At 53.4% G+C, this 27,811-nt stretch overlaps 1 protein-coding gene across 1 annotated transcript in view; it reads right to left on the reverse strand.

Moving 5' to 3' along the window:
- The window catches only part of Mgat5b (alpha-1,6-mannosylglycoprotein 6-beta-N-acetylglucosaminyltransferase B), a 64,311-nt gene extending 39,213 nt beyond the window's left edge, over positions 1–25,098 (reverse strand). The window contains exons 1-4 of the mRNA XM_041636117.1: positions 24,245–25,098; positions 20,721–20,833; positions 12,292–12,439; positions 164–279 (exon numbers count right to left, since the gene is read on the reverse strand). Of these exons, the coding sequence (XP_041492051.1) occupies positions 164–279; positions 12,292–12,439; positions 20,721–20,833; positions 24,245–24,312 (445 nt within the window). The 5' untranslated portion in view covers positions 24,313–25,098. The remainder of the gene's footprint in view (positions 1–163; positions 280–12,291; positions 12,440–20,720; positions 20,834–24,244) is intronic.
- Positions 25,099–27,811: the final 2,713 nt, after the last annotated feature.

The raw sequence follows: 27,811 nt of genomic DNA on the forward strand, positions 1-27,811 counted from the left end.
AGGCCAAGGTGGGCTCGACCAGGTCCCCCTGATGTGAGCCTCAAGTAGGGCCCCCAAGAACCAGGCAAGCATTACCAGAGGGACGGGACCTCCTGGAGGCTCGCCCTATCCAGCAGGGCATTGGCCTCTGGGGACACAGGGCAGTGTCCCGGCCATGACGCACCCTTGCTGTGCAGAATCAGGCTGTGGCGCAGGATCTGGTCCACCTTCACTGCAATGTCAGACACATTCTGGGCAATGGCCTGGATCCTCTCAATGAGGCCAGCCCCAGGGGTGAGCCTAGAGGGGAGGGGAGAGCCGGAGGTGAGCCCATGAGCGGCCTAGGACAATTGGCAGAGGCCACAGCGGAAGAAATCAGCTGAGGTGGAGCTGAGCTTGCCTCCATCACTGCACACCTTGCACACAGCAGGGAAGCCCACCTCTGCAGGGGCCCGGCGGGTTTACAGAGTGCTGAGTAAGTAAGACACTGCACCTGGGACTGAAGAAGACAAAGAGGCTTCTGTCTTCCTGCCACGAGCAGGTGAGCCCAGGACCCCCCAGGTGACAGAGGCCTCTTCCTAGGCACAGCCAGCTCCCCCGAGTCTGTTCAACACGTCAAGACACATTCCACTCCCAGCAACCTGGGGACCCGCCAGTGAACTAACGCTTCCTAAGGACACATTCTGGGGGAGGGGGGGGAGGTGCAGGGGACAGGGGGTGGGGCATAATCGGTTGGTGTTTTCCTCTACTTCTTTCCAGCTTATAATTTGAGGAAGTGTTGCTCACTGAACCTGCAGCTTCCTGATTGGCTAGACAAACTGGGAAGCAAGGTCCAGGGATCCTCTTGTCTCTGCGTCCCCAGGGCTGGCATAATAGGCATGTGACAGTATGTTGAGCTTTTCATATAGGTGCAAGAACAGCAAGTGCTCTTCACGGCTGGGCCATCCTTCTAGCCCCACCCCCTTTACTGATTTTTTTAAGATTTGTTTTATTTGTTGGTGTGGTGGCACATGCCTTTGATCCCAACACTCAGAAGGCAGAGGCCAGCCTGGTCTACCACAGTGCATTCCAGGTTAGCCAGGGCTACAGAGTGAGACCATGTGTATACATGTCTGTGTGAGTGTATGCACACATGTGTGTGCAGGTACCTGCAGAGACCAGAGGCATGAGCTCCCTGGAACTGGAGTTACTGGTATTTGTGAGCAGCCCAGCCTGGGTGCAAAGGTCAGACCTCTAGAACTCATGGTGGAGCAGCGAGTGATCTTTACCACGGTGCCATCTCTTCACTCTCCTTCCCCCAACCCCCTTCCCTTCTTCTGAGACAGTCTCATGTAGCCCATGTAGCCTAAGTTGTGGAGGATGACCTCGTACTTCTGATCCTCCTGCCTTCCCCTCCCAAACGCCGGGATTACAGACATGCCCCGCCAAGTCAGGTCCTTGTGATGTTGGGGTTGGAGCTGGGGCTTGGCACGCATTCTACCCACTGAGCCACATCTCCAGCCCACCTCCCCTGATCTTCAAAGAGTTTTAGCCACGGATGTTAAGCCTTCTATTTTCCTCCATCAGTATGGAGCCACTTTGATTTTCAGAGGATTTATTTCCTCGTTGATTGCTGGCCAGGGCTCCGGGAATTGTATTAGTTGTTCTGTGCAGCATTTATCTCATTGCACAAGCTGCTATTGAGATAGATCCCACTCTGCTGGCCTTATCTGCCTGTCAAGCACAGGCCTGGGGCCTTCTCCAGGAAGCCACTTGCTCTCAATACTTTCAATTCACTTGCTTCGATTCTCACTTCACTTTCTGGCTACACACACACACACACACACACACACACACACACACACTGCTGCTTACGCTCTGTTTATTCCTATTCAGGTACTTGGTCTGAAGGGTCTTTCCAACCTGGGCATGCAAACCTCACCTCTCACAGGCTGGGTGACCTGCCTACCAGAGAAGGAACCATAGCGGACCTAGGTAGCAAACTGCAAGTTCGACCACCTGCCCTTGAGAGTGACAAACACTAAGGAAGTTCCACAGGCAAACCGGGCCTGTCCTCTGCACAGACAAGGGACAGGCCAGTACTTCTGCCAGATGGATGCTGCCTTGCATTCCCCTCCCAAATGCTGGGATGGCAGGCATGGGTCACTATGTCTGGTTTATAGGATGCTGGGGGATTTAACCCAGGACTGAAGTGACCGGAAGAGGTGTCCCAGCACACAAGGTTGCGGCGCCCCCATGGCTGCCAGGTCAGGTTGCTGACCCACAGGGCCGCTAAGTCTATGCTTCTGACTCCTGTCAGGAATGGGAGTTAACGGGGATTGGAAAGGGGCAAACAGCTACACTGGAGCCAGCCAGGAATTCCGGCAGGTGTGAAACTGGCCCCACCTCACCCCCACAGAGCCACCTTCCTGTAGGCATCTCTCCATCTGCCTGCCTCCGCCCCCACAGAACCCCATCATTTCCCAGGCTTCAGGGCCTGCCTGGGATCCCCAGCATAGTCCTGAGTCCCCAGAGCAGGATGGCTTTCCTACACAGAGCCTAATCCTGCCAGCGTGGGCATGTGCCCAGGGACCCCCACTGTACGCTGAGTAGCATCACCCCAAACTCATGTCCTCCTACAAACGTGGAATGTACCCCACTTGGGAGTGGGGTCTTTGAGATTAGGGAAGAGGAGGTCATGCTGGATTAGGGGTAACACTAAATCCAACTGGGGTCCTTGTCAAGAGGTCATGTGACATGCCGGGTGGTAGTGGCAAACGTCTTTAATTCCAGCACTCGGGAGGCAGAGGCAGGCGGATCTCTGTGAGTTTGAGACCAGCCTGGTCTACAAGAGCTAGTTCCAGGACAGGCTCCAAAGCTACAGAGAAACCCTGTCTTGAAAAACCATAAAAAAAAAAGAGGTCATGTGACAGTGGGGGGGGGGGAGAACCACAGGAGGATGGACAAGGTCCAGTGAAATTCTGCCATCTTGAAATAAGTCATGTGACCAACAGCACAAGACCCTCACACAGCCACCGTTTTAACATTTGCTTGTAAGAGAGGTATCATCAGACCCTCACCTGAGACTCCAGCCATTCACTTGCTCCTGACCCTGTCAAACAGACATGGCATTAGGGGTGCAAAAGTGTAGAGGAGGGGAAGGTTGACTTGGATGGGGACTCCAGGGATATAGTTTTTGTGAGCTGTCACCCAGCTCACATGGGCCTTTTCAGTGACAGCTGCCAGAGTCACCCTTGTTTCTCTTATATGCTGGACTTGGATGGACTTATTTGGTCTGTGGGTGCTCTCTCTGGGTGAAATGGGTGCTTCTGTGTGTCTCCCAGCAAAAGCCAAGGGACAGGTGGGCCTAAAGTGATGCAGGCCAAGGCCAGCACTTTCCTGGTTGGCTAGGACCTAGCCAGAGCCCAGGGAGTGCACCCCAGCTTCAGATGTCAGCCCCAGGAACTGGGAGGAAGTAAATGGAATGTTGGTTATTTCCTGCCATATGGCTTAGAGCCACTTCATCTAGTGACCCTGTGACACAAACCAACCACCATTCACTGGACAAGGAAAGTCGTTTTCATTCCTTCAGCCTGTCAGGTTCCATCGGTTAGGAAGTTCTTTTCCAGCCGATTCTCTGACTGATCTCAAGTGTCATTACGGTGGCTCTCACTGGGGGACAGAGGCATCGGCTGACCTCCCAGCCTAGCCAGTGACTGGACACATTATTTAGATCATTGGAGCAGTGAAGCCGAGAGCCAGGGGACCAAGACAGAAAGCCTGGCTTCCCACTGCGGTCTGACCTTGGGAGGGTTACACAGCCTCTCGGAACTCGGGTATCAAAGCAAAGTTACCTCAAGGATTCAAGCTGGCATGGAGTGGGAACTTAGCAAGGATTGAACCTGTGGCCTCGCACATCCTAGGCGAGTGCTCTACCACTGTGCTACCTCGCCAGTTCTGCTGGCCCGCTTGTCCCCCCTGTTTAAGCAGACATGCTACCCCTAAGAGGAAACAGCGAAGGCTCAGCTGAGAAAAGCTGAACTTTTCGAAGGATTCAGCAATTCTCCTACAATAAGTCGTTTCTGAATAAAACAGATCGCCAGTACGGGCTTTAAATAGTGCCGTGGCATCTGCTGGACTTAACAAGTTCAAGCCGTTCAAAACAAAACCATCGGCGTCACTATTATTACACTGGACTTGCCCTTCACAGAGGGCTTTCTGTTTCCAAGTAATAGGCGATTAGGTGTCTCACGCTGAGGCACTTTTCCTCAAACGGCAGTAAAAGCAGAGTCTCAGGCCTCAGAGCCCAGACCCGGGACTTGGGAAATGCCCAGGTAGAAAAGAAAAAGGGGGGGGGGGGCTGAGGCATAATCAGTGGAGTGCTCACCTCATATACACAAAGCCCAGGGTTTGACCCACAGGACCACATAAACTGGGCACAGGGCCTGTAACTCTAATGCTTGGGAGGCAGGAGGATCAGAAGTTCAAAGTCATCCTCAACTATACAGATAGTTAAAGGCCTGGGAGAAATGAGACAGAGAGAAAGAGAGACAGTGAGGGTTCTCACACCTCCAAGGAGAAGGTGCCACAAAGTAGATCTGAGACAGGCAGGCGTGTCCCCTGTCACTCAGGAGGGACCACATTCAGTAAGGCCAAGACTGAAGAAAAGGTCAGGCTGGTACAGACTGAAGCCCTTGAGATGCGACCACCCTCAAGGCAGGCAGCAAAAGCCAAAACTGTTCTGAAGGGTTTCCTTGGCAACAACCATGCTGTCCCCACAGGGCCATCAGCAGGGCTTCCTCCAGCTGGATCAGTGACCGGGAGTCCTTTGATCCTAATGGTGGTGTATTTCATTTTCTTCTCTCTTTCCCTCTTTAGGTGTTTGCATGGGAAGAGATCAAAGTGTGGGCCCTCACCAGCCTGGACAGGTATGAGGGGGAGGGGCCGGAGACCTCCAAAGTCACCCTGGTGGGATCATAGGTCCTTCTTCACCCCCATCCCCAACAAATGTGGCAGTTAGAGGACCTCACTGGCTCTCCTGTGCAGGCAAAGCCGGCCGCTGGGCCCCTTCAGCCCTGTGATCAGGAGTGGTCCTTGCTCTTTATGAGCCCAGGTCCTTATCTGTAGCCTGGACATCGTCGTTGTTGTCGGGTTCTGGGAGGGGTGACCTTGCCCACAGGCACATACATAATCATTACCCCTCACTTTTATTGGCTCTAAACCAAAGTCCACTGGGTCCACTACGTGCTACCAGGACCCAGGGCCACATTGCACGTGGTCCTGGCTGGAAAATGCCAGACACCCCCAGATTTCTCTTCTAGTGATGGTGCCTGGTGATGGACCTGAGAAAACAGCTCTGAGAGGCTGTGGAGAGAGAGGATCACAGATTCCCATAGTGATAAGGGTGCCCAAACCTGTCGCAGAGTTCCTCTGTGGGCAGAGGGACCTCAAGAGACTGCTCAGGGTCCAAAACCTTAGGAAGGAACCCCCAAATCTCCCTACTGTCCCTTTATTTTATAGTTTGGACTGGGGAATGGTCCAGAGCTGATAAAGGGACTTTCCTGGGTTCACACAGCAGGCTAGGGATGGGGGAGTCAGGAGGATGACGCCCTGGGCATGTGCTGGATGCACCCGTCTGCATCTGTCAGATGTAGTGGAGATCAAGGCCTGCAACACTTTCCTCAGCTCCTACCCTACATGCTGGTCCCCACACCAAACAGTCCTGGCTCAGGAAGTAGAAAAAGGGGAGCTAGGCCTCAGATACCAGTCTCCCTGATCACCAAAGTTGATGTTGTGAACAGTTCTCGGGTACTCCAACAGAGAAGCAGGCAACATCAAAAGCCCGTTACCTCGAGGTGCTCTGGGGATACCCCAGCCCAGGGTGTACCATTCTCTACAACTTCCAGACTTAGGGGCAGGACAGGACCCAGCAGGGAATTCTGACACCTGCTTCCTACCAGACCTCAGCTCCTTCCAGGCCTGTCCCCAAGAAAGTCCCCAAAGGCTCAGTTCCACAAGGCCGCTACTAACTCCCTTGCCCCAGCAGTGGCTGTCTAAGCTGCCTAGAGAAGGAGGCTAAATTCTGAGTTCTTCTGTGATTGACGAGGGTTACAGTCAATTAAGAGGAACATTGATTTCCCTGCAGCTGGCCAGCAAGCTCACTGGGAACAGTTGTATCACGAAACAACGTGCTTTTAAAACACAGAAACCCACGTATCTGGGTGCCTGCAAAACTATACAGCAAACACACACACATACAAACACATCGGAGACAGATGTATGCTGTGCCTCCCGGCATCTCACACGCTAAGCGGGACGTGGGACACGCCTGTGTAGCGTGACCTTTCCTCCTGGCCTCTTCTGTCTCCACTCACCCCACCCTCATCCTCTGATGAAGGGGGTCTGGAGGTTGTAAACAGATGGGATGAGGTTGACCTGCCCCTTCCTCAGTGGGCAGAGAAAGGACGGTTCACCTGGATGCCTCAGCTCATCAGTTTGATAGGCTCCAGAGTCGCCTAGGAGACGAACTTCTAGGCGTGCCCCAGAGGGAGTTTTTAGATTGGGTTAGCTGAGGTGAAAGACCCACCCTGATGTAGGTGGCACCACTGCACGGGCTGAGGTCCTCACTGAGTAAAAGGGAGATCGCAAGCCAAGCACCGGCATCCATCTCTCTCCCTCTCGATGGTGGACTCAATGTGACCAGCGGCCTTACCCTGCTGAGACCATGCAGTTTCCTCAAACTGTGGGCCAAAATACGCCCTCCGTTCCTGAAGTGACCTTTGTGGTGAGATCTGTCACAGAGATGAGACGCTGATCTACTAGATGATGGCTGACCTCTGTCAGGGCCATTCTGCTCTGCACGCTTCCCGAGAGGCCCGAGGCACACAGCAGGACGGACCCGGGGCTGGCTGGGCCTCCTGCCCCAACCCCTCCTCAGCTGCCCACTGGCCCCAGGGCCTTGGTTATAGCCTTGCTTTCACCCCCGGGCCTCCCCTGACTTTGGCTCCTTGCAGACTATCTTGAACTTGCCCTCTCCTCTCCCTGACCCACTGAGGGCCCGATCAAGCTGGCCACTGACATCACTGCTCTCCCGTAATCCCTCCCTGACAGCCTGGCCCCTCTCCAGGCCCTAAGGAAGACCAACTTTGGGCAATTTACCAAAAACGTCTCCCTGTCAAACCCAGAGCTAGGCCCAGGACGGGACTTGAGAAAAAAGGAACCCATTTTGTAAAGTTGAGAATGATGTCATCCTCAGAGAGAATCATTCCCCACCTTGCAATCACCCACAGACCCCCGGAAACTGACCTCCCTGTGGCTGTGGCCCCTGAACTACAGCCCCAGCACAGCAGCCAACACAGAGGTGTAAAAATAAGCTTCGTTTTCTCCAAACAAGAATGATGGTGTAAGCCACGCAGGCGATGATGGCGCACGTCTTTAATCCCAGTACTCAGGAGGCAGAGGCAGGCGGATCTTTGAGTTCAAGACTAGCCAGGGCTACACAGAGAAACCCTGTCTCAAAAAAAAAAAATTAAATTAAATTTTAAAAAGTGATGTTTATGTAGCTAGGCAAGGTGGCTCCTGCCTTTAACCCCAGGTAAATCTGTGACCACAAGGCTGGCCTTATCTTATCTAGGACAGCCAAGGCTATTACACAGAGAAACCACGCCTCCAAAAAAAAAAAGGAAAGAAAGAAAGAAAGAAAAGCCGATGTACCTACTCCCTGCCCTTTATAGTGTGCACGCCACAATTACACTATGGCTCTATTTATACACTCAGAACCTGCTTCCCCACTTAACACTCAGAGCCCAGCATTTAGAGGTGGACATGCTGGCACATACCCACAACCCTCGAAACCGTCCATTCCGAGACCAACCAAGTAGCTCCTTCCCACAAAATCATCTCAGGTGAGCCGCTGGCTTCGGCTCAGGCACCGCACCCCCAATGCCCACGGGCCAGGCAGTGTGTGGCTGCTGAGATGGTCTGTCTGTACCGACTCCCAGCTTCTCGTGTCTCCTTCCCCGACCCTGGAGCCCCTAGCCCAGACTCTGCAGACCCTAACAACAGACAGATGTACTTGACAGCGGACGGCTGGCCGCCAGCTTCAGAGCTGTTGCCGCTGCAAAGGAGCCTGACGGGAAATTCAAAGATCATAGCTGTTTGGCTCTAGGATGTATAATACAGTGGTGTTTGCCTCAAAGCCGTCTGCCTAATTATGTTTTCCTAGGCTAAAATAGCAAATTTGCTTTCCCCCAAGGACACACCAGCCACAGTGGAAAGCAAGGCAGCTCAGAAGCTTCCAGAAGGGCAGGAGGAGGACAGCCCCAGATAATTCTGAAGTGGGGGGATAGCCTAGGTGGGAGGGCTTCCTGTGACTCTGGCTGGTTAATCACGGTTAACCCCAGGGTGGCTGGGGCAGGATGGGGCTGGTCTGAGTGAGCGCCCAGACTCCCATGAGCCCCTGGCACACCCCCACCTCTCTTCCTGTGTCCCAGAGCCACAGTGTCCCTGCAATTTATAGCTCTGCCTGTGGAGTTTGATGGGCTCCGCTGGTCATGATGGATGGCTGCTATTTCCCCGAGATAGAGCCTGGAGGTGGCGCGTGCTCCCCCACCCGCAGGGCTCCCTCCTTCTTCGGGAGCACATGAAGGGCAAGGCGTGGAGGGAGGGGCAGGCTAGCCGTGGGAGAAGCGGGAGTCAGTGAAGTTGTGGTCTTCTACCAGGCTGGGTCCCTGGACTCTTAACAGTGCAGTTCACTGAGCAGGGGCCATGGGGAGAAGGGATGCTCTGCTCCCTGAAAAACACACCTGTGGCCTTGGAGTTGAGTCACCAAGCAGGGACAGGGATTAGGCCCGCGGGGACACAGGGTGATGGCAGTCCACACAGAGGAGAAAACAGTCTCATGTTGACCCAAGGAAGTTGGACACCTTAGCCCCCTCATCTTCTCTTTCCCAGAAACCTCTCTGCTTCTGCTCTTGCCAATGAATAATCCATTTTTTACACAGCAGCCAGAGATATATTTTTAAATATATCCATTCAACCCTGCATCTCAGCACACACACACACACACACACACACACAAATAAATTAAAAATAAAAATAAATTTAAAAAAGGAAAAATGAGTAAATCCAGTCAGGTGTGGTAGTACATCCCCATAGTCCAGGGACTCAGGAGGCAGAGACAGGGGGATCAGAAGTTCAAGGGGAGCCTCAGGTCCATGGCAAGTTCAAGACTACACTGGACTGTGCGAGACCCTTTCTCAATCACCCAAACTAACACACCTGCTGCACAGCCGTGGGTCCCAGGGTTGTATCCCCAGAAGGCAGGGGTGGCAACCACCTGCAATCCCAGCACAGGGGAGGTAGAAAGGGGTCTCTGAGGCAAGCTGGCTAGGTAGACTAGAGGAACTGGTAAACTCCAGGTTCAGTGAGAGAGACCCTGCCTCCATGAATAAGGCAGAAAGCAACCACAGAGGCACATTCAGGCCTCCACATGTGCTCACACACTCATGCACCCGTACACGCATGTACACGTGTGCATACCACACATACAAGCAAAAACCAAAGCAAAATACATAAGTAAGTAAGCAAATAAACCGAGCAGCTACGTGTCTCTCAGAACAGTGTCCTACGGCTGACATGGCCCCACAGGACCTCCCCTTTAGCCCTCCCCCTGCTCAGCACTCTACCGTATCAGCATCCATATGGCCTGTCTTTTTCAATACACCAACCCCAGGGCCTTTGCACCCCTGCTCTCAGCACCTCTACTCTCGCCTCCCTCATCACCTGTGTGAAGAGCACCCCTCTGACTCACCCACCCATCGATCCTTTGGAGCCTGTGCCAGTGTCTGAGATGATCTCGCGTGCTCTTTAAGGGATATTGCCAAGCTCCCCACACAGGGCTTTATGTCGCTCATTACTTTGGCTCTTGGTAGTCCCAATACCCAGCTCTCTCCTTTTTTCATCTGATGCTCTAAGTGGGGTTACCAGTACCAAGGGTGCAGAGCTCCCTGCAGTGGGGGAGGAGGGAAGAGCTCCGCGACAGGCACTGCACGGGATGCCTGCCTGAAGCCCTGGTCCCAGCCCTGTAATGTTAGCATAGACATTTCTGAGCCAGAGCACAGGGGCCAGGGAGTGGCTCCGCTGGTACACGCACACAGCCCTGGGTTCCACCCCCAGCTCCATATAAACCAGGTGTCAGGGTGCGGGTCTCTAATCCCAGCACTCGGGAGGCAGAGGCAGAAGGATCGTAGAAGTTCAGGGTCACCCTTAACTACGGAATGAGTTTAAAGCTTGCCTGGGCTACATGAGATCGTGAAGGGGGGAAGAAGAGGAGAAGGAAGGAGGGAGGGAAGGAGAAGGAAGGAGGGAGAGAGGGAAAGGGAGAAAAAGAGAGAGAGAACTCTCTCAAAACAGAGCACAAACTAACAAAAGATTTTCTTCCCTAGTTTGTAAATCCACAAATATGGAAAGTCCCTCAAAGGGGGAAAGACAGCTCAACGGGTAGAGCCACCTGCTGACACATTTAATGACCAGAGTTGGATCCCAAGCCCCACACGGTAGAAGGGAACTGACTAACTCAGACAAGTTGCCCTGTGACCCCCACATGTGTGCCATGGCCTGCATTCATGCACACTCGCGCAATAAATAAGTAAAATGTTGAACCTCCAGTGCCACCAGCAGACCAAACCTGAGTCACACGTGGCGGACCACATAGGGGGTGAATGCAGACGTGAACATCATGGTTCTGAGGGTGAGCCGTGGGGTCAGGCCTAGTGCCTCCTAGTTGTACCACTTTGACTGCTTCTGGATGTCTGTGCCCCGTTTCCCCCCTGCAGAGACTAACACACCCTATGCAGTATTTGTTGGGTTGAGGTGTGATTGTGCTAGAGGTGATTCCATGAGAAGGACACCATATATATGTTCAATGTTGCATAGTTAAATGTCCCCTTATCGTGGGCACCCCGATGCACCTGGATGCCCAGGGCATTTACTCAACCGGCCAGGCCAGTTGAGGCGTGGCCCATGACCAGCAATCTAGAACAGGAAAGCGAAATGGCAGGGAACGCCACACCAATCCAAAGAAGCACACTGTCCCACTTCACTGTCATGGGATAACCCCTCTGTATACTGTGACTATATGTTGCTCTCGTTGGTTGATAATAAAAGCTGAATTGGCCTATAGCCAGGCAGAATACAGCTAGGCGGGAAAAACAAATCAGACACAAAGAGGAGAAAGGCAGAGTCAGGAAGATGCCAGCCAGTCGCTAGAGGAACAAGATTAGAGCACAGGGAAAGCCATGTGGCAGAATATAAATTAATAGAAATAGGCTAATCTGAAGGTAAGAGCTAGTTAGTAATAAGCCTGAGCGGTTTGGCCAAGCATATTTTGTAATTAATAGTAAGCCTCTGAATGGTTATTTAAAAGTGGCCATGGGACCGGGCAAGACAGAAAAACCTCTGCTCATACGTCAATCATGAGTGATCCACTAACAACTCCCTTGCCTCAGCCCTCAGTAGGCTGAAGAAGAAAGATTGTAGGTTCAAGGCCACCCTGGGCCAGAGAGCTCATCACACACACACACACACACACACACGCACTATGCATTCCTAATGAGCATGGTAAGTGTGTGTAAAAGATAGAAGGGGGAAAGCTTAACGCTAAGTGTCACTTGCTTGTCTCCAGGGAGAAGCAATAGAGCCCTTCAGTTTTCACCTGCGGTATTTTATTTAACGAGGACAAAAGACGATCCTCAGATGTGACAAAATGTTAATGGTTGTTGAGTGTAAGAGGAGGAGGCTGCGTTCTGGATGTGTTTTTTTTCTCACATTTTTGTGGGGTGGCGGGAGAGGGTGAGGACTCAAATGCCAGTATGCTAGACAGCATACTGTCATAGGCAGAGCCAGAAGCCCCGCATCCTGTCCTACCATGCTCTACCTTATTCCCAGGAGACAGGCTCTCCCACTGAACCTGGAGCTAGGCTGGAATCCCAGTGGTCCTCCTGGCCTCCCATAGTGCACACCTATGCCCAGGTTTTACGTAGGTGCTGGGATTTGAACTCAAGCCCTCATGCTTGAGCAGCAAGCGTTTTTACACACGGAGCAATCTCCCCAGCCCTGTGTCTTGCAATCTTAAAGTTTATCTAGTTTACTAGAAAGGACACCTAGCCTGAACTCCAAAGATACATTTGAGGCTATGCTGGACCCGCAGGAGCCCAGGGGCACCTACCGCTCGCCCTGCATCCTGCCCCGTCCCCTCACCCTGTGTCCTGCCCCGTCCCTTCACCCTGCATCCTGCCCCGTCCCCTCACCCTGCGTCCTGCCCCGTCCCCTCACCTGTCTGCAGCTAAGTGTGCCACACTGGCAGTACGGTGCAGCTCGCTGCTGTTCTCCAGCCTGGCCAGCATGTCCATCCGCTTCACCATCAGCTCCAGCAGGTCACTCATCTTGCGGAGGGCGCCACGGGACTCGGAGCCACCTGGCACTGTGGGCAGAATGTGGGCATGGTCAGGGGCAGCCACACTCCCAGCCCTAGCTCCATCTTCCTGGGCCACATCAGAGGAGGGGTCAGCAGAGTGTGCCTCCTGCCCATTCACCCTGGAGGAACCCCTTTACCTTACTCGTGAAGACGATCCATCTATCGGGCTAACCTGCCCCCTCCCCGCTGGGTAACCCGAGGGACTTCTGCCATTTCTCTGGCTTCTGGTTTGTGAGTGTTCGATGAAACTCGAGGTGTGGCCTGTGGGGTGCTCTGGGCACCAGGGGTCTGTGAGAGCCAGGAAGGCCCCAGTAGGAGGGAAGGCCTGGACCCCTCATGCCTTGCATGAACAAGGACTCCCCGGTCAGGTTTCTGTAAGTATGGCATTGCCCAATGATTGAGGCTCTGGGCTTAGGTGTCAACCTCCGCCTACAACTGAGGTTCTGGAACCTTCTCTGGGCTTGCTTCCTGTATGATTCTGATAGTGGGTCATCCTGTGCTTTGGGATCCAGTGTGAGATTCCTTGTTCCACCCATGCCCAGCTTTGAAGCCCTACTTCCCCCTTCCCATTCCCTTTCCTGAACCTGTCTAGAAAATGACAGTGCTCTTATCCTGAGCCTCAGGCTCCTCCAGGGTGAGTCCTTCACCCCCTGCCAGGCAGACCCTGTGAAGAATCAACTGAGAGAAAGTGAGGTACACCCACTAAGATCCCCACAACTCCTCAATTTCCCCAATGTCTCCTTTCTTATCCTTCCACCATCAGCTGTGCCTGCCCAGTGTGAGACTCTCCCTGCCTAGTGACGAACCTCCTGTCTCCACCTCAGGCTTAACAGCCACCTTACAGTAAAGACAAACTAGACTCATCCCTGTTTATGATTAAATCTCTTGCTCAGGGATCAGGCTATGCCCCACCTGTAACTTTAACTACAAATGGTTCTGTGCTGCCTGGTCCAGGAAAGAGCAACCGTGTCTTTGTTTCAAAAAGTATAGCCGGGCGGTGGTGGCGCACGCCTTTAATCCCAGCACTCGGGAGGCAGAGGCAGGCGGATCTCTGTGAGTTCGAGACCAGCCTGGTCTACAAGAGCTAGTTCCAGGATAGGCTCCAAAACCACAGAGAAACCCTGTCTAGAAAAACAAAAACAAACAAACAAAAAAAAAGTATAATAACCATCTGGCAACCCTTTGTTTCAAAATGATACTTTGACCAACTATGACTACCCTGTTGTTATGACTACCCAGTTATGCCCACTTTGCAACCATGTCTGTTTCAGGAGGTTATAACTTACTTTCTGCTCCAGTAAGCTTGTCTGTTTTGCCCATCAAATTCCCTATTTAGAAACCCCTTACCCCTCGGATATAAACGCCTTGTCTCCCTCTCAAACCCCACCTTACAGGGAGGCAGTCCGTGTACACAAGTAAAAATAAGCTTAATTATTTAATTACTTGCTTTGATGAATTTGGCCATGATGGTTTGGGTCTGTGGTCTTTCTCTTCCCATCTTTGGGATTAACACGTGCCTTTGCAATCTGCGTCTCTGCACGTTCTAGACAGCCACACAGGCCACAAGGCACTCGGCTTCAAAGATCCAGGGTCAAGTTCTCAGCCAACAAGCAGAACCCAGTAAGATGCTAACCACATGCTTCCAGGCTACCTGGGCAAGGGGTGCCAACTGCTGGACTCTCCAAAAGCAGACGCTAACGTGAAGGTTAGGGTAACTGATTTGAGAGGAGAAGGCGAGCCCGGTATGGAAGTGAAGAAAAAACAGAAAGGAACCCACTGCTAAGCCTACTGCTTCCCCTACTGGGGAAGCCAGAGAGAGGCGTGAAGCAGTCCTGGATCATTCCACCTTCGATAACAGAGTTATGGCATCTATGCACCGTCAGTTACTGGGTTCTGGTCGTATTCTGGTACTTTCCATCTGCCCCAGGTGCTGACAGTTGCAAGTTTGACCCCACGTATGAGAATACAAAGAGCTGAGGAGTAGGGGAGCCAACAGCAATTGTCTCTCAGGAAGAAGGTACCAGAATGCCCCAGTGGCCTCCGCGGGACAAGCAGTACTGTGGAAGAGACACATGGAGTCTGACCAGCCCTCTTTGTGGGCTGAGGGGAAGTCAACCTTCCATTCTTGGCCTCAACATCCCTGACTCAGGGGAAGGATGCTATGGCCCACTGCAGCCCAGCATAGTGCACAGGCAACAAGAGCCACTGAGAGCTAGAGGCAGAGGAGGGAGGGGGAAGCGAGGCAGCCAGATGGTGATGAGCCAGCGGAGGAGGGGCACGGCAGCGCCTCTGCCACTGTTCAGGGCTGTCCAGGCTATTCGGGATTCATCCCCCCACCCCTGCTCATTTTTTCTCCCAGGCTCAGGCACTGCCTGATTCCCCACACTGGGCTCCCATGCTTGCAGTCAGAGAGAGGCCACAGGAGTCAGGAGGCATCTCTCACAGCCTCACCTGGGAATGAGCAGCCAGGCATCTATGGACTCAAATCCCTTCCCAGAGGGAGACTACAGCAATAGCTACCCTTTCTCTGGAGGTCCCCAATCACAAACTGGGGCACAGCTCTACCAAAGTTTACTCTGGTTTGGGGGAATTAAGAAGTTTATTGGGCTTCCTTACAGAGCACAGATGAGGTTACCTACAAGCGTGTGGGTGTTCTTCCCCAGTAGGCCACCCCTGGAAAGCCTTTACCCAAAAGGGGTGAGGACTTCTCAGGAGCTGCATAGATGCCCCCCCTTTTCTCCCCCTACCTACCCTAGCGTCCCCCAGGCAGAGCTACACACAACAGATGGCAGGGAGCAGTTGGATGCTCATGACCACCCCCAGCCCTCTATAAGGAAGAATACAGTCCACAAGGCCAGCTGGGGCGATCCTTTTGCATGGGGACACAGCTGAACTCCACAAGATGACAGTTGTTTGGCTCAGAGGACAGTCACTCAGGAAGCATCAGAGCCAGAGGACCTGTGTCCTTTTGAGACATGCCCCTGGGTCTGAAGAGATACCAGAGGAAAGAGAAGAGACAAAGGAGAGGAAGAGGAAGGAAATGGAGATGGTCCACGAGTCACGTGGGATGGGGGCAGGGCAAAGAAAAGGATGAAGAGAAGGAGTGGGTTGGGAGGGAGGATATGGTTTCTCCTGCCCCTCAGTAGGAGAAAAAGCAAAAGGTCTTCCCGTGCCAAGAAGGTGACCATTGTTTTTGGTTTTTTTCTTGTAGTGTTAAGAGACTGAGCACAAGCCGAGTGCTGGTGGCGCATGCCTTTAAGCCCAGCACTCAGGAGGCAGAGGCAGGCAGATCTCTGTGAGTTCAAGGTCAGCCTGGTACACAAGAGCTAGTTCCAAGACAGGATCCAAAGCTACAGAGAAACCCTGTCTCGAAAAACCAAAAAAGAAAAAAATAAAAGAGAAAAGAGGAGAAAAAGGAGAGGAAGGAGGAGGAGAAGGAGGAGGAGGAGGAGGAGAAGGAGGAGAAGAATTAGAAGAAGAAGAAGAAGAAGAAGAAGAAGAAGAAGAAGAAGAAGAAGAAGAAGAAGAAACCAACTACAGTTAATCACCCTAGAATTGGGGACTGCTTAGCCATGTACTGGACAGAGCACTCAAGCCTGAAGGGCCCCCACAGCCTGGTTAGCAGTACAGCAGGAACAGGTCCATGCCTTGACTTCCTGGAGAGACCCTCCAGTCCCCCTGCCCCTCCCCCAGCCCTTCCCAGGCTTTCTTGCCCCTACTCATTGCCTTCACCATTACAGGCCCCTTCCATGCTCCAGCTCTCCTACCCAGGCTGCAGAACTGCCAAGGGCCCACCGGGAGACCATGAGGAAAAACCAAGACTTTAACAGAGTCAGGGAGTAACACGGGGACCTGGGGCAGGGTGCAGGAAGAATCAAAGCCTTGGCTCCAACCCTACTCTGACACTGACCTAACAGGAACAGGTCACTTCTTTCTCTTGGCCTCAGTTTCCTCTTGGGTAAAATGAGAGGGGGGAATCTGAAGTTGTTGAGTTTTGTAGTTCTAACCTCTTGTCTCCTCCTTGGTACTGACAGAAATCAGGGTCCCAGGAAAGGAAGCGGGGAGGAGGAAGAGAGAGGAAATAGAAAGGAAAGGGAGAGATGGGTCTCATGAAAGCAGAAATGGGGGATGGAATGCATCCCATAAAAGCTGGCATTGGAACTGCACAAAGAGTATTTCACATTGTTCCTCCTGGCCCCTAGGTGGGCCTGGGCACAGCGGGGACTCTGAGCAGACAGAGATAAATGACTCTGTGCACTCACACAGGAAGACAGTCTCCTGGAACAGCCTGGAAGACTGGAGAGAGGGGGTCTAGAGACAGGGTCGAGGGCTGAAGAAGGACACAGGGAAAACCGCGGCAGGGAAAATCATGGTGTGTGTGTGTGTGTGTGTGTGTGTGTGTGTGTGTGTGTCTGGGGTGGGGGTGGAGGGGTGCCTCCCTGCCACCATTGGAGGAGTCTGAATCTGTCTGCTGTGAGTGGCAGTGGTTTGAAGCCCCTGTCCCACGGCACCCACCCTCCTTGCCACACACACAGGTTTTTGGACAAGGGACTTAAGAAGAATGGGGTGGAACGGGGTGCCCTTCCCAGCAAGACAGGATCAGAAAGCTGGAGGAGTGAGGAGAGGAGACAGGAGACGTGAGCTGGTTCCTTTGCTGAAGCAAGAAATCAGAGGAAGAGATGAACAGGGAAATGTAGGTCACCCCCACACAAGAATCCCTGAAGGCATTTGGGGGTCAGAGTCTATGCCTCACTGCAGGAATTAATAAGGGGTCAGCAGGAGGTGTGACCCCAAAACCAGAGGATGTAGGGACACGCAAGAGGCCACTGCCCAGGTTTCATGATGGCTTTGGCTGAGGAGACAGACCCAGTTTGGATGGCTCTTGTGGCATTCTCCTGTTCTTAAACCAAGACAGTAAGATTGCTCCGCTGTTCCCAGGGCTCAGGAGTTGCCCTCTCTTCTTGCAAAAGCCCTAAGGTATGGCTTCACCCTGCCTGAGAAGCTTATATTTTTGCTGAAGAGATACCTAAGGCTAAATCCAGACATCGGTGCCCAAGAGGGGAGCAGGCCAGGAAGCAGGCCCTCCCCAAGAGACACACTCTCAGATGCCACCACTGGCCCCAGGACTATCAGCTAAGCAAGCTAACACATCTTCCCCTGAGTCCATTCCCACTCTTGGCACTGACTGAATAGAAATGAACTTACTGAGGCCCCAGCAGTAAGTCTGGGAGCTAATACACACTCCCCTCTGATTTCCATATAAATAAGAAAGGCTGGGATACTGCAGATATGAATAGACCCCACACAGAGAGACGTGTGTTTTTATTACCCCCTGAGGCCAGCCACTCTATCTCTTCCCCAGACACCCTCTCTGTGGCTGTTTCTCCCATTCTCTAGTGTCATCATCCCTCTCTTTTACCTGGATCGAGCCCCCACCTGCCAGAGAATAGAGCCCTCCCTGGTACTTGCAGACACTGACACTAGGTGTCTGGACAGCTGGGAAAATGAGCGTATGTTGGTTCCTGTATAGGACAGCTGCTGCAGCCGTGGTGTATGTACGGCTCTGGGCTGCAGAGACCAGGGCAGGCCCCAGGAGGCCGAATGGGGCTCTACTTCCACCTGTCACCCCTCCCTCCCCAAATCCATGGCCAGTCTCCAAGAGCCACCCCCAGAATGTGGAGCACTGGGACCTGCGTGGTACAGCAGAACCAGGACACGAGGGATTGTCTGACACAAGCAGCTGAGCCGGGACCTCCAGCCTGTACGTACCCTAGAGAAGCTCATGCTCATTATCTGCAAGGCAACCTGCTCAGGTCTGACTCCAGGGGGAGAAAGCAAGGACCCTCTTAGGAGGAGGTAGAGGAGGAACTAGGCTGGGCCTTGCTACATGCGAAGCACCAAAGGTGCTTCCTTCCCCAAACCAGAAGTCCCACCTTCTCCAAGTGATCCCCATTCGAGCGACTTTTGTCCAAATCTCAAAAGGAGACGTGTCACACTGCACCCCCAAACTAGATCAATTTATTGTCCTGAAGTGTAAACTGGCCCAGAGGAGGGGCCTCCCACAGCCGCACCAGGGACTATAAAAACTAGAAGGAGCAATGATAAGTGTTCCAGAAGCTGAACGTGCCGCTCCTGGGTCCAGCTGCACAAACTGTGGATGTGCTGTGTCTACGAGACTTCAGAAATGTGAAGCACCTGCAGGTGCACACATACGTGCACACGCACACGCGCAAACAAATGTAACTTCATATGTAACCTGCAGGGTCTCTCCCTTCCCTGGTACGACATCTAGGGCTTGAGACAGACCCCTCCCAAAGCCCTGCTGGGACAGGGCAGGGCAGGGGCCATGAGATGGTGGTGTTGTCTTGGGTTCCAGCCCTTCGGGCTGTGCAACAGAACCAGAGCCCAGGCACAAAGCCCATTCCTGAAATGTCTTTATTCTCACCTATCAGATTCCTAAATTTGCTGGAGGTCTAGGTTCTTGAAGCCCAGACAGACATACCAACTTCTAAGGACATCCCCAGGGAACCAAAGCCTCCTTCTCAGGGCTGAGCCCCCAACCATCTATCTTCTATATCTCCTTCCCAGCCAGCCTCCACACTGCCACCACTTCTCCAACCTCAACCCTTGAGCATCTCCTGTGTAGAGACCCACACACCTCCTTGGTCCCCTTGCTCCCCTGGAGCACCCCCTCCCATACACAGCATGCACATTATGTGTGCGTGGAAACTTCACCCCACAATCACTGCACGGGATCTCCTCCCCAAGCATCTTATAACACAGGCTCATGGCCACCATGGGGAGGCAGTGACCTACCCTGCCTGCCAGAAGGGGGGCAAGGCTCACATATTGAGGGGTCTTTGGAAGCCAGAGACAGGATGCCACGCTTGACTGGAACGGCTGATGGTGATAAGTGTGAGCGGCCTTCTGAGAGCGTTTGCGAGTTTAAAGACTCGTGCTAAGCCAAGGAATGAGCTGGAGGATGGCTACCAGATGGCACAATAAGCGCCACTCAGAGCCCACTTGAGCTGACAACACGCGCCACTCAGGATGCCTGCAGTACTCATCGCTGGGAACCAGGAGCTCGAGGAGGTGATTTCCAAGAGACTCTCTAGACAGGCGGAAAGCTCCTCACAACATCGACAGCCTCAGGAGCCCCACTTGCCTCCGTCCCCCCACCACGCCATGCTCCTCCTTCCTACTACTGACCCAAGGAGGCCCTGTGGCGCTCTGTGGAGAACCCAAGCGTTTATCTCACTCCCAGCAGCCCTGTGAGTGGTGTAAGGAGGAGGGGCAGGGACAAGGACTAGTCACCTTCGAGCTGTGTGAAGGCAGCACAGTGCCAGGGGCTTTCTGCTCACCAGCCTGATCAATCCGGCACCTGAGAGGGTCTTTACTCCCTCAACCTCTCTCTCCTCTTCCCTGTGACTTAAGAACTCAGCAACACCACACAGCTAGTAACTAGGGATGCAGACTCCAGCTGTCTGGTCCCAGAAGCCCACACGCTGCATCTCCATTCCACACCTCGCCAGCATCATGCAGGTCAGGGACAGAGAAGGACCAGGTGAGACCAACATCACAAGTGCTCAGACAGGAACCATGTGAGCCCTTTGCAGGCCTGTCCCCACCGCAGCTCTGCTAGGGTCAAAGGCACAGAACATGCGCTGTGGACCGACCTTTGGTATACTATGAGTATTTGTTCTCATTGGTTTAATAAGGGAATAAATGGCCAATAGTTAGACAGATGAAGGTTAGGCGGGACTTGTGAATGTGGGGTAAGAAGAAAGGCAGAGTCACGGGGAGTCTTGAGCCAAATACAGAGGAAGCAGATGATCAGGCCGCACTGAAAAAATGTACTGCCAGGTGGCAGAGCGTAGAAAGAAATATGGGTTAATTTAAGCTGTAAGAGCTAGTTAGTAGCATTTATAATTAAGAAGTCTCTGTGCAGTTATTTGGGAGTAGGCTAGCAGGCCAGAAAACCACACCTACTAACATGACTCTCAAAGAGACAGGTGTATTCAAAGACACCATCCGGGACACTCCAAGAAAAGAAGCAACACAGGGTCCCTTCTGACACCTGGGAGACCCCCCCTTCTAGGCCTGAGAATCCCAGTAGCACTGACAGGGCCAGGGCCCAAGAAGCATGCCTGTCACACTGCAGGCTCAGTCCCTCCCCTTACACATTTTCATATTCAGAGACCAAGGTCCCAAAAAGCCTGCTACAGGGGCTGAGCTCAGAGGTATCTCCCCCCTGACATCTTGTTGGTTCTCCTTGCCCACCAGATACCTTCTGTGCGGATGGTGAAGGGTGAGTCCCCCAGGCGCCGGGCAGAGAACTGGCCCCCCAAAGACGTCATCAGGAAGCAGAGAGTGAAGAAGCCGATGCCCAGGACAAAGAGCCTGCAGGGAGAGTGGAAGAAGGTGGGTCAGCAGAGCACACCAGCAATCCAGTACCCGACTCCCGCTAGGAAAGGCATAGACATGCCAGAAGCATGAGTGGCTGGGCTGGGTAAAGTAGTTGCAGTAGGCTCAGGAGTTCAAGGTCATCGTCAGCTACTTGGCAAGTTCCAGTCCACCTTCAGCTAAATGAGCTCTCAAGCCAACAAAGAAACAGTAACTGAGAAAAGGGAGCTGGGGCACTCAAGGAAGAACCAGAGCTGGGGGTGGGGATCCCAGGACCGGGAGGCTCCATCCTCAATGGGACAAAAAAACTGAGCACATGGAGAAGAAAAAAAAAAACCATAAACAAGAAGAATGTGCACACAGGAAGGGATCTGAAAGGGGGCCAGTCTCAATCACCTGGGCCACACTCGGCACTGTGTACACGGCCTCCGCCATCTGTCACGAGCTCACTTATCTGTGTCCTCATAGGGTGCCACACGTCCCCATCACTCTTGGGTGGTAATATCTCACGGCAGGCACGTCCCCTCCGCCCCCACTGTGCCCACTCTCCACACATACTTCTCTATCAGTCATGCCCACCCTGGCTTGTCACCCTGCAGCACCGTGAGTCAGGCCATCTTCTCACCCAGGCATGCAGTGTCACAAATGTGCCTGCAGTCATGCAGGGAGGGAGAGCAGGCCAAAGCATGACATCATTCATTCCTTCAATACATACTCATTGTCTAAGAGGTGCCAGACACTGGAGTAACCCAAAAGACAGCAGGAGTCGAGGCTCAGAGTCCTTGCCTCAAGCTCAGCAAGACCCAGCGCTCCATGCTGGGCACAAACAGGGCTGAGCTGGGGGATGGCAGAGGCAGAGGAGGCTTGAGACCCCAAATTCATTGGAGGACTCGAAGAGCTGGCAGAGCTGAAAGGAGACCCTCCCTTCCCCCAGGTCAGAGGGAGGGGCTCTCTGTCCCCACCTGATACAGAGCCAGGATGACCAAGAAGACCAAAAGTCATGCCAGATGCTTCCACCTGCCCCACCTACACTCTGTCTCCGACCCTGGTGTCTGTGTGTGTCTCTCTGTAAGGCTTACTTTATACATTTTAATCCCCATTATTTTAAACTGTCAGTGGAGTCTTTAATTAAAATTTGGCCCATTAAAGGAAACACATAATTGTAAAAGAAAAGAAGAAACAACAAATTCTGAGCCCGTATTTAAAGGAAGCAGTTAGAGTTGGCGTCAGTGAGGCGGGGAGGACCAATACTTGGAGGTCCCAGTAGCTTCCACAGGGACAGCCATGTTCCTAACTTTGTGGGGAGAGCATGGTGAGCTGTAATAGGAGAGGTGGCACAGGGCGCACTTCTCTTACTTCAGGGGGACCTCCCTGAGTCCCTCTAAAGCCGGAATGGTGTTCAGAGCACACCCGGGGATATCTCGTGGGGTCCCCGCTACTCTCTTCCCATCCTGAGAACAAACAGGGCTTTCCTACCTCCAGTCTCTCTCTCTCTCAATCATGGGATTGTATTTAGGGCTGGAGATACGGATGCTTGCCATGAGAAAGCTGTCTACACTTTCTGCCTGGGCTTTGAAGCCTCAATCTACAGCCTTAGCCTTTCTTTCTGTACCAGTTACCACAGCTGGGGCCCAGGGTCCCCCAAAAGTAGTTGGTGGTCATTTACAGTGTGCTCAATGGTCTCATCCATTCATATGTCCATCCAAGTGACATCTCAGGGGCATTCCCTCCCCAGACCTCTGCACTAACAGCATCCCCGGACGTCCTTTAAAGATAAATCAAGTTAGGGTGATTTAATCAGCGGGTTGCCCCTGGTCTCCAATCTAAAGATCTCAGGAGACCTGGAGGAGACTGGTTAGCTGTGGGTCCCTACCATCCTAGGCAGACCAGGAGGTGAAGTTGCAGGGCTGGAAGGGGGTTGCGACTGCACCAGGAATCCCGCCTTCAGTTAAGGGCACACAGAGGAGGGAAACCCAGCTTAGGGGGCGAGGGCGCTGTCCGTGGTGCTGGAGACCGCCGCCTGCCACCTTCACGCCAGAATCACACCAGGAACCTTCAGAAGCTGGGCTTCCAGCCAGCTACAAAGCTGACTTGGGATTTGAGACCGGCAAGAACCCTCTCAAGATGCCCAGCAGGGCAGAGTCCAGGATCTCCCTGGAGGAGACAGAGTCTTTCCAGAGAAGCCTGCTTGGTGACCTGGTTCCCCCAGGGCACTTTAGGCCAGGGATTTCTAAGACACTCTCCAAATAACACTCTGAAAGCCAGCCTTGGCAGCTCTCTAATTCCACAGGCCTTTGCATTTACATAGACACATAGACAACTGTCCCCAGTGGTTACCGTCTCAGCCCCAAGCCAGCCCAGCATGCTGACAGAACGGCCAGGTGGGCCATGTCTCCCCACCTCCAATCCAGCTGGGCACAGAAGGCTGTGTGGAGGCACCGGGGATCAGTCCAGAGCCCGGGGAGAAAGCCTGTGCATGTCTCAAGGTTTATGACCAGACTCCACCTGTGGCCTAACCCCATCTCACTACTGTGTCCACCTCTCCCTCCAACACTCTCCCCCCACCCAACACACACACACACACACACACACACACACACACACACACACACACCACCCTCTGCCCAGCCTGGCCTGTGGGCCTAGCTCTGCTGGAGTCTAGGAGAAGGAAGCAGGGTCCCTTCAGAGGACCAACAGGTCCTAGTGAGTCCCTCACAAACTGCGCCCGTATCCGGCTAGGACTGTCCATGGTAAGGGAAAGGGAGGCGTATCTAACTCGGACATTGCTCCATGCTCCTGCCGCGCCTGTCTAGCCTGTTGGAGTCCGAATTTGGAAGCGGAGCCCCCAGCAGAAGAGGCCCTCGCCACAATCTTGGGGATCCTCCTGTCAGACACAGGCTCGTACCCAACCAGAAGGATGGGAAAGCAACAAGGGCGGGAAAAGGGGGATGGACTAGGCAGAAAGGATGGGCGGGTCGACCTAGAAGGCGACAGGCGGGACACCAGGGGTGCCTAGGAGGCACCCCACACTAACTTCGCAGCTCAGGTAGGACTGATGTTGGGGCAGGAAATAGAGTTGCTGGCTAGGACCACTTTGGAACCTAGGACCTCCTTGATTTTGGTGTTTTCTGACTCCATTTTGACCTCTCCATGCCTATATCGCCCCAATCTTGATCAACTCAAGACAGGTCCAGACTTGCATCCTTCGTCCCCCCCCTCCCACATACATACCCCAAACCCCATCTCCATCTCTTTCCCCATTCCCATGGTCCTCATCGAGAATCGACTCGTGAACCTCCTCGGCCACCTGGACTTGCAACCCCAGCAGGGACGGACCTCGCCCAGCTCCACCATCCACCCCATTGGGGAGGTCTCGACCTCCCTGTGCCAACCAGTCGAGAACTTTACCGAAAGGGTCTCAGGGTGACCAGGCATCTTCTGACCATTATCTTCCCATCGGGGTTGACTGTGATCATTGTTCAAACTTGTCTGGGCGAGAAGCCGCGGGCGAGGCCAGACGCACCGTCCTGGGCCCGGTTCCGGCAGCCTCGGGAAACACTAAGCCGCTGCGGGCCGAAGCCAGGGGGTCGCAGCGCCGAGGGCGCGCGGGGCACGGTGGCTTCGCTGCTCTGCAACCGCGGCGGGGTCGGGGGAGGGGGGGGGATGACGGCGCGGCCTGGACGCGTAGGGCAGGGGGGTTCGGCGAGGGCTCCCGGCAAGGCGGTCTCTGCGTCTCCGCCCTCCTAGCTTCACATTTTGGGGACGGCGAAGCGGCGCGCCCCCAGATCGCCGGCCGCGCTTCTGCCTTGCTCAGGCTCGCTGGCTGGGCGGGACGGAGCCGCGGCGCGCAGACGGGCTTCCCGCGGCGGGCGCCCTCATCCCCGGGGCCCGCGCCCTCAGAGCGGGCTAGAGGCTGCCCCAGGCCCGCGCCCCCGCCCCCCGCACCTCTCGGCCGCGCCGCTCTGCAGCCGCGCGCCCCGCCGCGCCCATGGCTCCGGGGGAGGGACGGCTGCGCTCACGTCTGCCCTCGTCCGCTTGCCGGCTCGTTCCCTCTCTCGGCCACTGGCGCTCCGGGCTCCGGGCTCCGGGCTCCGGGGTCCCGCGCGGCGCTACAGCCCGAGGCGCCGCATTGTTCCCAATGAGGAGGCGGCCCGGGAGCGGCCTCGTGCTTCCTCGGCGCGTGGGTGCCACCTCGTGGCCGCGGTCCTACCGCGCACCCTCCCGGGGCTGTGCGCGGAGGAGGGGGGATGTGAGTGGGGGGAGCTGCCGACGGTGCGTGGCCCTGCGCCTCTCCCGAGGCTATGCAACTTCCTAGGGAATCCAGCAGCTCCGAGAGCCGAGGCAGCTCCAGTAACTGCAAAGCGTAGGGGAGATGGACGCGAAGAGGGGACCATTGTTGGTCCTGCGGGACACGAGCCACCCCCAAGAGCTTCTGTACCGCTGATTCTCTCAGTAACACCCATCCACACTCAGAAACTCCCCTAGTCCTCCCACTTCTCACTGGTCTATAATAAGCTAGGTCTGGGGCATTCATGTCGGGAAGCCAGATCGGATCGTCAGCTGTGTGCTTGGGGTCTAGCCTCGGACCCTCTTTATCAAGTGAGTAGTGAAGGGCTGGCGTTAACGGGGCTTTCTACTAACTGTACAACTAGTGACCGAAAAGCTCACCGAGGCCCTTTCAACTCCCAAACCCACAGACTTGGATTTTAGCATTGTTGAGCCCTGTGTACACCCTCCCTGAATTTATCTGTGATGGATTCTAGGGCTCAAACTCAGGTTATCGGACTTAACGACAGGTCCATTTACCCTCTAACCTCCTGGCCCGTCACTTTATTCCTTAGCGTTGACGTGGCTTTGGCCTTGACAGCCAGGAATGACACCCAAGCTTGTGGCAGCTGGAGGCACCCAGACGAGGCATGATTTAGGGGCCTAGCAGAGACCCACTGCCCTCAAACATTTCCTTAGCCAGCCTGCTGACATGCCCAAACTTCCCCCCATTATCCCTCTTTTTCACCGAGATGCGGTCAGCTTGCCCTTGTTCGATGCAAATGTGTTACCTAGCTGAGGTAACACATCAACCCGCCAACACCAATTTATCACTCGTTTTCACATTGGTGGGGAGTGAGGCAATGAGATAATGGGACTCGGGACAGGTGCGGGCAGCATGAGTCACCACTGATGAGAAAAGGCTCCCAAAGGGGCAGGGCAGGCTGCAGCGGGGCTGGGGATGTCACACGGTTGGATGGAACCAAATTGAGATGGAAGAGAGCAAGCGTTCCCTAACTAGGTTCCTGTCGTTGTGATAGATACCACGTTGGGAGTAAAGGTTTTATTTGATTGACACTTTCACATCACAGTCTCCCACAAAAGGAATTCAGGGCAGAACCTCAAAACAGGAACCTGGAGGCAGGAACTGAAGCCGAGGCCTTGGGGGAGCCTTGCTCACTGGCTTGCTCTCCAAGGCTTGCTCCGTCTGCTTTCTATACCACCCAGGACCTGCCCAGGGGTGACCCCATCACAGTGGATTGGGCCCACCTATATTATTAATCAAGAAAATGCCACAGGCTTGCCAATAGGCATTTCCTCACCCAGAAAATTCTAGTTTGTCTCAAAAAATAAATAAATAAAAATAAAAAATAAAATAAAAAAAAACTAACCAGGGCACAGGGCTTTCTCCTGAGCTCGGGAGGAGGTGCCCTTCACAGACCATCTTTGTACTCAGTGCCCAAGGGTGTCATGTCGGCACATGGTAGAGTTCTGGTCTTGGGTAGTGCCGATCCAGGTTGAGTGCGCTCTAGAAGCCATGCAGGCTCCACTCGCTCTTCAAAGTCAAGAAATCTGAATGGGGTCGCGGGAGGTGGCTTCGCAGGTGAAGGCATCTGCCACCGAGCCTGATGACCTGAGTTTCATTCTCAGAACCCACAGGGTAGAAGGAAAGAACTGACTCTCAAGTTCTACTCCGACCTTCCTGCATCATGGCATGCTTGTGCCCATACACATGCACATACAAACAAGACGTGCCCGGCCATGGTGGGGCACGCCTTCAATCCCAGCATTCGGGAGGCCGAGGCAGGAGGATACTGTTTTGTTTTTTTATTTTATTTTATTGATTTTTATTGAGCTCTACATTTTTCTCTGCTCCCCTCCCTGCCTCTCCCTTCCCCTTTAACCCTCTTCCAAGGTCTCCATGCTCTCAGTTTACTCAGGAGATCTTATCTTTTTCTACTACCCATGTAGATTATATCTATGTAAGTCTCTTTTAGGGTCCTCATTGTTGTCTAGGTTCTCTGGGATTGTGATTTGTAGGCTGGTTTTCTTTGCTTTATGTTTAAAAACCACTTATGAGAGAGTACATGTGATAATTGTCTTTCTGGGTCTGGGTTACCTCACTCAGAATGATGTTTTCTAGTTCCATCCATTTGCCTGCAAAATTCAAGATGTCGTTATTTTTTCTGCTGAGTAGTACTCCATTGTGTAAATGTACCACATTTTACTTATCCGTTCTTATTTATTTATTTATTTATTTATTTATTTATTTATTTATTTATGTACACAGTGTTCAGCCTCCATGTATGCCAGAAGAGGGCACCAGACCTCATTACAGATGGTTGTGAGCCACCATGTGGTTGCCGGGAATTGAACTCAGGACCTTTGGAAGAGCAGGCAATGCTCTTAACCACTGAGCCATCTCTCCAGCCCTACTTATCCGTTCTTAATTTGAGGGGCATTTAGGTTGTTTCCAGGTACTGGCTATGACAAACAATGCTGCTATGAACATAGTTGAGCACATGTCCTTGTGGCACAATTGAGCATCCTTTGGATATATACCCAAGAGTGATATTACTGGGTCTTGAGGTATATTGTTTCCTAATTTTCTGAGAAATCGCCACACTGACGTCCAAAGGGGCTGTACCAGCTTGCATTTCCACCAGCAATGCAGGAGTGTTCCCTTTACCCCACCTCCTCTCCAGCAAA

The sequence above is a fragment of the Microtus oregoni genome, unplaced genomic scaffold, assembly GCF_018167655.1.
Source record: "Microtus oregoni isolate MIOR12 unplaced genomic scaffold, Mior012 000048F_ref0000485, whole genome shotgun sequence".
Taxonomy (NCBI): domain Eukaryota; kingdom Metazoa; phylum Chordata; class Mammalia; order Rodentia; family Cricetidae; genus Microtus; species Microtus oregoni.